Source organism: Glandiceps talaboti, chromosome 11, assembly GCF_964340395.1.
Source record: "Glandiceps talaboti chromosome 11, keGlaTala1.1, whole genome shotgun sequence".
Taxonomy (NCBI): domain Eukaryota; kingdom Metazoa; phylum Hemichordata; class Enteropneusta; family Spengelidae; genus Glandiceps; species Glandiceps talaboti.
Window position 1 is genome coordinate 1,987,724 of NC_135559.1, and position 10,544 is coordinate 1,998,267.

The 10,544-nt window shown below is 37.4% G+C and overlaps 1 protein-coding gene across 1 annotated transcript; it reads left to right on the forward strand.

The window, feature by feature from the left end:
- Positions 1–585: 585 nt before the first annotated feature.
- On the forward strand, positions 586–8,751 carry LOC144442543 (uncharacterized). Its single transcript, XM_078131915.1, has 3 exons — positions 586–786; positions 1,897–2,105; positions 8,619–8,751. Exons 1-3 carry the CDS (start codon positions 726–728, stop codon positions 8,652–8,654), a joined length of 306 nt encoding a protein of 101 aa, XP_077988041.1. The 5' UTR covers positions 586–725; the 3' UTR covers positions 8,655–8,751.
- The last annotated feature ends 1,793 nt before the right edge of the window (positions 8,752–10,544 follow it).

Here is a 10,544-nt window from a genome sequence, read left to right on the forward strand (position 1 = left end):
TTTGGTGTTGATTTAGTATTCCAATATTACGTTTCGATTTCTCTACAAATTGTGCCACTTGACTTGAACTTTTGAACTTAATGCTGATACATTTAATAATGTACTTCTAACGACAGACAGACATGCAGTCAGTCAGTCAGTCAGTCAGTCAGTCAGTCAGTCAGTCAGACAGACAGACAGACAGACAGACAGACAGACAGACAGACAGACAGACAGAGATGGATGGACAGCTATCTGTAATTTTCATTTTACATTCTCACGTAATACTGATACATGTCATAGCGTACTAAACACACACACACACACACACACACACACACACACACACACACACACACACACACACACACACACGAAATTTAAGAATAACTACCGGAGCAATAGAGCCGACAATGACTCAGTACAGTATTTGGAAAATCCCGTTGCAATATGCGTGATTAGAATTGGGTCAAAGGTGACTCCTTTCTATAACTACAATAGTCGCAATAGCATACTGTTCTTTACATGTGGGGAACTAGCGACATTCAGAATTGTTAGCCTCTGCTGGAAGTACTTTCATTTCAGGTACTTCCCCTTACACGAGTAATCAGCTAGAGTACGTACGTTCCTGTGAAGTTGGTCAGAAGCACATTTTCACCGTATATCTGGACTGGTATCGTGACGTCATCAAATTTACAGATAAATCCTAAGTGTACTTGTTCCTTTATATCATTTATAAACGGAAGATGACGGCAAGGAGGACATCGACCTTACTACATGCTATCGCATTGTGTGTGTTTGTCGCAGGTAAAGTTGCTACGCTCTTACATGGCTGATTTAACTTGTGCAGCAATCACACTTTCGAAAATAGCAGATACTACGAAAGATCAGCAGATCAGTAGTATGATAGATCGTGAAAATATGTATTGCACTTCATAGACCTAGAAATAGCTACATAGGCATACACATGTTTAGCTGAATTGTCAACGTTTTCTCACTTCATTATGATACAGTATGTGCCGTGGGTTAGTCTATACAATGCCAAGACGTTCACGTCAATACGATTACACTGCAAAGATCAATGTATTGGTTACTTGATCAACTTTCTTATTCAAATGTTGTCCTTCACCTGAGATGAAGAGGCCATCTTGCTCCTTTGCTGACGTACGCTCTTTAACCTTTAACCTTTGACACGATGACATCATGGTTATTCCCGTACTAGAAGGAGCGTCAAGAATGAAACACAATTCAATTCTACAGCGTTTATGTAGAAAAATAAAAAATATTTATGTATTGATAAACAAACAGGACAGGTTCATTAAACCACAGACAAGTACTTGTCTGTAGTTAAACAGGTATGTGGTAGCATAGAAACCCCGGAATCAAGAATCCGGATTCGTAATTTTATCTTATTTTTGAAAACAAAGACAGTCTTCAGTAACACAATATGACGCTAATGTAAACTATAACTACAGTATCGTCGGATCACAGTCTGGAATGAGGTTGCTATCATTCTTTTCTGTCGGGGGTGGGGGGTGGAAAAGTCTATGTACGTATATCTAGAATCCGTTCACCTCAGTCACTATATTGCATGCAAACGGTAAATGCAAAATACTGAATCCTTGTCTTTAGATAACATTAGACAACATGCAATGACATTAATAAGTACAATGGTGGTATAGCTAGAAAGTAAAGTTATGGTTAGCTATGTGTGATCTCCACGCAAGCAATTATGAAAAAAAAACTATTTACATCGACAAACATGTCAACATTCTGAAGTTGGTTCATAAATATGAGTTTTACTAAAAATTCATTTAGTCCTAGAGAAAACATAAGATGTTTGTTTGAGCAGAATGTAACCGATAAATTTTCAATAATTGTGTCAACCATTAAAACCCATAATTCGTTTCATCCCAGGATGCGCCGGTAGAATTCTGTATACACAAGATGACTATATGAGTGAAGATAACCCAGACTGTGGACTGTCAGAGATGTCACCGTGTAGGACAATACGATATTGTTTGGAAAACAGAACCCAGAACAATGACGTCATTAGACTCCTACCAAATCCGAATAACGCACCATACGAAGAATGTAGCGAAAACACTATTCGAATTTCAGGCAATGTAAGTCTAGAGGGCGCTGTTTGGAATATTTCTATCGTCTCTTCCTGCTACAACGAGAATGCTCTCTTTACAGTTGATGGTCAAACTCATGGATCAGAGACTGTGGTAAACGTTAAACAGCTTACAATTACGAAGTTCGAATCTCTGTTTATGGTACGAGACGCCCATATACACCTTGAAAATATTACATTGGATTTGATTAACACTATTGTTGCCGACAAGCCAAAATCCAACTGTTCATACATGACACTTTCGGCTTTGCAAACTCGATATACAGGCAATTTTGATCTTAGCTTCCCTTCCTCTGTATATCTACAATCATGCATCAATACATCTATTGTGTTAATTAATGATGTATTTCTGAACTTCAATATACTAATTGACATTGAACCTGAAACCCGTTATAGTCCTGTATATTTCTATGCAGATAACGTAACTTTTTCTGCGAGTATCGAATTTCTAAATGTATATGGAATGAGTATGTATGGCTTTATCAATGCAAATGTATTCTTCAGTAACTGCATTTTTGAGAACGTATGCTCATTAAGTATTCTCAATGTGAATATAAGTAGTAATGAAAAAAGTTCCTTTAGGTTTCATAATGTAACATTCAGTGAAAATATGGTAGATGACACTCTTGTTGGTTTTATATTTAATGACAATTCTTACGTAGAATTTTCAGAATGCATTTTTCAAAATAATGTTGCGAATGGGGTTCATGGACCTTTGTTCCTACATAAGCGTTTTGGCCTCCATGGGGAGTACTCTACGGTGAATATTCATAACACAATATTTATTGACAATGTTTTCTCATCTGAAGTGGGCAGTGGTGGCGCCATTGATGTGTACGGTGTTAAAGTCTCTCTGCAGAATGTCACCTGTCAAGGAAACGCGGCTGCAGATCACGGAAGTACAATCTCTGTAAAGGATAGCACCATTCACATGAATGATGTTACTATTATTGATTCCATAAACCAAACTTCTAAGATTGGTGATGTTATCTACGCAGACACATCTACTGTTTATATTACAAATAGTGTTCTGTATTCCAAGAACACTGCCAAGCTTGATCGCGTGAACTACATTGTATTACTTACATACGGAACGTATCATATCAATGGTTTATCAGTGAATTGTCCAGTTGGATCACAGCTAGACGTGTTCACAATCAGAGATGTGGTGAATGACACTCTAAGTAGCTGGTATTATTCTTGTCAACGCTGTAGCCCTGGTCAATTCACACTAGACCATGGCTATATGGAAAGTCAAAATGTCCATAATGTCACGTGCAAACCCTGTCCATATGGTGCTCAATGTTTGGAAGTTCAACCCATAGCCAAGCCTGGATTCTGGGGATACGAAACTGACGAACAAGGAAGTCCTACAGTCGAAATGATTCAGTGTTATCCTGGGTATTGTTGTAAAGATAAGGGAACCTGTGAATCATTTGACTCTTGTCAACCTAACAGAAATGGGACATTGTGTGGTCGTTGCAAACAAGGGTTTTCTGAGTGTTTGTTTTCAACAGAATGTATCCAAGATGAAAAATGTGTGTCTGACTATTTCTGGCCACTCGCTACTCTTTACACCTGTGCTTATTTCATCTTCATATTGTACAATGCTGATATTACATCTTTTGTTCAAAAACAGTCGTCAATGCTGGTACAAAATCTCCTGAAGCTAACAGAAAAATGCCAATGCTATTCTACAAATAAACGTGACAGTCACAGTGAAGCAACTGCAACCACCAATTTGATTGGTGATGGTGAAAAGGAAAGTTTGTCAGGAAGCCACTATAACACATCTACTTCAATACAGAGTACGAGGTCAAAGGTTAACCATGAACTCATTGAAGAACGGTCAACAGATTCCCCACTCGATACTGGTGAATGTGGTGGTGGTGGTGGTGGTGGTGGTGGTGGTGGTGGTGGTGGTGGTGGTGGTGGTGGTGGCGGTGGTGGTGGTGGTGGTGGTGGTTACCTTGACATTTTCTTTACTTATCATCAGATAGCCCTCCTATTACAAATCCATCTCGTCGATGAAGATGGTGTATCCAAATTTGAAAAATACGTCACAAGGAGCGTCATTGGCGTTGTTTATTTTCACATTGGAGTTATTTACACGTCAGTCTGTCCTTTTCCTGGTTTGACACCGATTACAAAGTTGTTATTTAAGAATTCATTACCTGCATCTTTCTATGTTCTCATTTCACTTCTTTATCTTCTAAATAGGTATATATACCCCAGGTGTGTCTCACACTACAGACCCAGAATGTCCCCCGGTACGGTCTTCAAATTACGATTGGCTAAGAGTTTGTTGATTTTATTAAAATTAACATATGTGGCAGTAACTGTTTGTATATTTTCATTACTCCACTGTGTAAAGGTTAAAGGTCATTATGTTTTACAGTTAGATGGAGAGGTGGCGTGTTTTGAACGTTGGATTCTCATACCTGGCGTGTTAGCTGCTGCTATATATGGACCTTTCTTTCTTGTTCTTATATTCAGTAGGAAACTGTTGAAGGAAGATCGTATTTCAGTCACTCAGTTTTATTTATGTTGCTTCTTCCCTTTACCCCTGCTACTGTATATTTCTATGGTTGTATTAATCGAAAATTGTTCAGGAAAATCCGATGGCACTTTTGAAGACTCACAACATTCAGAAGACTCGGAGCAAGACGATGATGATGATGATGATGATGATGATGATGATGATGATGATGATGATGATGATGATGATGATGATGATGATGATGATGATATCCAATTACAGCATGAAGAGGTAGAGATCGACGATGATCAGAGAGTTAGCGTAAAGGATGCGATCTTACAATGTTTGGAAGACCCCTTCAAGCGACCTGATGGAACAGGGCCGGTGTATTGGGAGGGTGTTCTTACTGTTGAGAAACTTCTGTTTGTTGTTATCTCAACCCTTAACCAAAACCGAATACTCTGTTCTTCATTGCTTACCCTTACTTGTGTGCTGTCGTTTGGTGTCCATCTATTTAAACTGCCATACACAGAACAGAAAGCCAATATCTTTGCAATTCTTTCTAAGTTTATTCTATGTATTATTGCCACCATGAATGGTGTCAAATCTGTACTATTATCAGACGGTATTATTCCGAACTATGGTGATCCTATAAACAACACAATTAACATTTTCAATTGGATAGAAACAATATTGTTAACTGCTGTACCAGCTGCAATTGTTGCTGTGAGTATAGTCATTGTACCTTTAAGGCTAATTTCTTTAATTGTTACTAAGCTTCCCAACTGTGTAAAACGTAAAACAAATGTTAGTTGTATGGACAATTCTGCAGCCAATAATGTATTCAATGAATCAACTGACACTATTGCGACTTAATTCACTGAATTTTGAATTGAGTGTATAAATATCTTATGTAAATGGAACTCTGGACTATCAAACACGTCTGACTCGATGGGAAAGTCAATTTTAGGAGACAAAGATACAGAAACGGATAGTAAAATGTGAAGATTCTACAGTAATCAGTGTATGATCACAAGTTCAAAGAATAATTGACATAAAAGAACTGTCACAATGTTATCATTGTAAATAAAAATGCAAGAAGAAATATTAGCAATTATGCTATTGAGGTCTTGCCCACACTAGTTAATGTGTTATATTTTGGTAGTAGTGGTTTATGTTGCTATTTAATGACTAACTTACCCTTTGGTCCTCTTGGTCCTGGTGGTCCACGTGCTCTTGGCTGTCCAACGATACCGGGGAATCCTGGTTCACCCTTGTCTCCTTTAAAGCCCTTTATTTCCAAACCAGGATCACCTTTTCGACCCTTCAAACCATTGAAACCAGGTGGACCTCGGGGTCCTAATGGTCCTGATACACCTGGGTCACCTCTTTCTCCTCTACAACCATCTACACCTGGTAATCCAGTGTTGCCTGGTAGTCCGCGTTCACCACGAACACCTGGAAACACAAAGAAACTAACATACATGTTACACTTATTCCTAAAAGTGTATGGTCCATGTAACGTGAAGCACACACAACATTCAAACATATCGATTATATTATTGTTATATGTTTATGTATGTTTAACTTTTAAAGTCCATGCAGAAAACGCTAAACGGTCTATCCTAACTGGTTATTCAATTTCCGTTCAATTATGTCTTTCCATATACCTCGGAAGTAATACCAAATACCAGAGCTTTCTTGCTATATACCCTGTTCCCGACTAAACTGTTCACAAGCCTACAACACTTCATTCAGATAGGATCTGGAGAATCATGAAGATTTTAGGTCATTGTAAACAAAAGTGTGTGTCTCTACCTTACCATGATTCATTACATCTTCAAATGTCGTTGACACATATGATGTTTTTCCTATGTACATATTATTCCTAAACTATTCTACCTTTGTTCATAAGTCGTATCATTCACTACTGTACAAAGTAAAATCACGAGGCCTGAAACAAATAGTTGTCTGGCTTACAAAAAATCTCACTAGCAGTACCACATTTGACAAATATCTGTTGATAAGTTTTTTTTGTCGAGCAAGACGATAAACAGTAGCAATTTGTTGAGCAAAAATGATATAATGTAGCTATGTTTTTGTGGACCCAAATGATAAAATGTAGCAATGTTAGTAAGATTTGTGTTGACCCAGATGATAAAATCTAGCAACGTCAATAGGATTTTTGTTGACCCAGATGATACAATGTAGCAATGTAAGTAAGATTTCTGTTGAGCTAGATAACGTTTTGTTTCACTTCATACCCTTAATGCCTTTAAGTCCAGGAAACCCTTTTGGACCTAGATGACCGGGTCTTCCATAATTTGGTGAGAGACCAGGTAGACCTTTATCTCCTTTTCTACCTTTAAATCTTCCTGGAAGCCCTTTTGAACCTCGTCGACCTGGAGGACCATCGGGACCTGAAATATTTGTTCATTTTTTGTGTACATTCTCATAAGAGCACCGTCTCTAAAACAGTAAACTTGTTTATGTTATATTTAAGATACTAAGATTGTAGCGATGGTTTTATGTTTTATGATTGATCTATGTTTACCATTATCATTTACTGTCAAAACGTTCACATGCTATGAATTTGTTTCCAACATCAAGAGACAAAAAGTGACTTACAATCTGATATCGTGTTTGTACTGCAGTAAGTTTGAAAGGTACAGTCTTTGTTTACAAATTATCCTTCATAACTCAAACTTATGTCCATTTTTGACTACCTCACCTGAAGGTCCCACAATTCCAAATTCTCCGGGTTCACCCTTTTTCATGCCCGTTCCAGGTGGCCCTCGGTCACCAACTTTACCGGGGAGACCAGGAAAACCATCATCGCCTTGTAAGAAAACATGAATGTCACTGTGTTTGCCAATTAGCTAATCTTCGTCCTTAAAAACCTTCGGTATCATTTCAAAGAACATTGGGCAAAAGGGTGTTTAACTCCAGCTAATTACAGACTATGCAAAACGGAGAAGATACTGTTATAGGAGGGTTACGGATGTTGTTCGAGTGCAGGCACTGAATGACCAGGTTTCTCTTAGCTTAATCAGATAGAGATTATAAAAACATGGTGAATAAATGTGTCTTTGATTTAGTTGGTGAAATTGTAATTCTGCTGCTGTCACCCCTCCCCCATCCCCCCATCCCCATATTGTGTTTAGTTCTGTTCATTCCAAGGCTGCGATATGTTATGCATTCTTTTTAAATATTCATATGCTGTGGGCTTGCCTCATTCAATGACGACTGTCAAACCATTTACCATCAACACGAAATCATGTTATTTTATATCATATATTATATCATATGTAAACTTTACGAGTTTATCTATTCACACACTTCCTAGTTCTGGCATTCAGATAAGAGTGAGTACTAAGACAAAAGTTTCCAATGAATATTATTATAATAAATGGTTAGTCAGTTTGTTATATCCCAATTATACTTGCTGTCACTCACCATGTTCTCCTTTCATGCCATCAGAACCAGGTCTGCCTGGTTGGCCATCACATCCTGGAAAACCGGGAAAACCTGGTCGACCTGGGTATATATATATAATTATATAATTATATATATATATATATATATATATATATATATATATATATATATATATATATATATATATATATATATATATATATATATATATATATATACACTCACACGTGTGTGTGTGTGTGTGCCTGTGTGTACGAAGCAGACTATTAACATTAACCTTTGACCCTTTCGTTACTCCACAAATCATTGAAAGTTGTGTGCACACATTGTCTGTGTGTAAGTAGTCTTTGTGAGTTCGGTACGGACTATACCATAGACTTCTCCGCTGGTAAATAAGCTGTTTGGTTTTGGGTGGTTTTTTAGTTGATCAAAGGTGATACTTAGCCTAGACAGTCCGTGTCTCGTGGTTTGTTACGGATAGAGTATAGAAACATAGTACATTATTTTAATAGTATACAGGGATATGCATGTATAGATTAGTTATTCATGTCTTTAAAATGGTGTTTTGTATTTACTTTTTTTTAGCGTGGTTCCTGGGCTCCCTGTGGTAGAAGGTTATAAATTTACACTGCAGACAAATTAGTGAAGCCAGTGAGACTGTGAGACTGTGAGAGTCTACATTCCTCACAGCGGGTCTTGTACGTGTCACCAACACTCACTGTCAACCAGAGCAATGTTGAGTCTAGTCTGTAAGGTACGCCGTGACGGGGCGCCCTCAAACATCGGCCAACCCCTAACCCTGTGAGAGGAGGCCGGTGAGGGCGAAACGTCACGACGTATCTTACAGTCTATGTTGAGTCTTAAATTCACTACTATCGATTGTAGGTACAACAAATTCTTCGGGAAACAGGAATAGTTGTCTTGGATTTTTATTTATCAAACTTTCTGTGTCACTTAATAATTTGTAAAATATTTTTTTGTAAAAATGGAAAAAACCTTCTCCCTTTCAAGTGCATTTACTTTAAATTCAGTTTTGTTAAACCCCGTGTTATTATTACATTATTGATCGCGTCAGTTTTCTTGTGTTACAGTCTAATGTATGATATTTCATGAATTCTGTTTGTAAAATGAATTCAAAATGGTCACTAAAAGAAGTGATCCAATATTCTGATTAAATAGTATAACCAACTAGTAATTCACACTGAGTTTGCTCAGTCCAGTGGGTTTAGTCTTGTACTTTCGATGACACTCGAACAGTGTTAGCGCTCTACTGAAGTTCGACCGGAAGTAAGAGCACCGCCACTCTTAGAGCATGCATATCACCTTGTTTGAGGTAATCAGGACAGCCATCGCACAAGTCCGAGAAACCTAGACTAAATTAATATTTGAGGTTACATATAATATGACAAGGTTGTTATCAACAGTGATTGTGTCATATTTATCAAGGGAATGTTAAACTACTATTTCCCACAATACACCATTCAAGATGGCGGGTTTGCAAAGTCCCCATTTCACTGATACGATGTCAAGAAGTTATCAACCTAAAACGTCTATGGGATTAGTCATTCCTGCAGCTATGATAACATAGAACGATGGGGTGCACGTTATGATACCTTCCCAAGAATTATTATCATTTTTCAGTAAATCCAATATCACCTAACGGGTGGTGGTGGTGGTGGTGGTGGTGGTGGTGGTGGTGGTGGTGGTGGTGGTGGTGGTGGAGGTGGTGACATATTGCAAGTCTGAGATGACAACCACACATAAACAGGATTGGTATATCTATCGAAATAAGCAAGCAAATATTTTGAGACTGCTTACTATTCCTTTAGATAGCTAAAAATGGATAGCTTCATGAATTTCCTGATAACATGTTCTTGAAAAAGTGAAGTTACCACATAAAAGCTTACAAACAATATTAAACATCGAAGGCTAAATAATTCTAACTAAGGAGTACACACTTTAAAACTCTTGCAATAATTCGATCCATAACTGTAGTAATCTTTCCATTGGCTTACAGCCTATCACCTGATACTTGTTGAAGTTGACATTTGACCAATGCTATACTTTCACATGACTGGCTGTTAGTCTATAAAGAACAGTTCAAATTTATGCTACATGTAGAAGTAGTTTCTAAATGACATAGTTTGCTATAAGTACTATAATCTATCTCTGCTATCTCTTCAGCCTTTGTCACTATTATTTTGAATTAAGTATACACCTGCAATATTCTTTTTTTTGAAGGCGGTTTTCTTCACCTTTATTTTCTACAGAAGCCAAGTTTCAGTAAATATATCTAACTACGTATAGCTTAAATTGGATAATTTCTGTTGATTACAAATGTACTATTATCTTTTATGTGTGTGTATGTATGTATGTATGTATGTATGTATGTATGTATGTATGTATGTATGTATGTATGTATGTATGTATGTATGTATGTATGTATGTATGTATGTGTGTGTGTATGTGTGTGTGTATGTATGTATGTATGTATGTATGTATGTATGTATG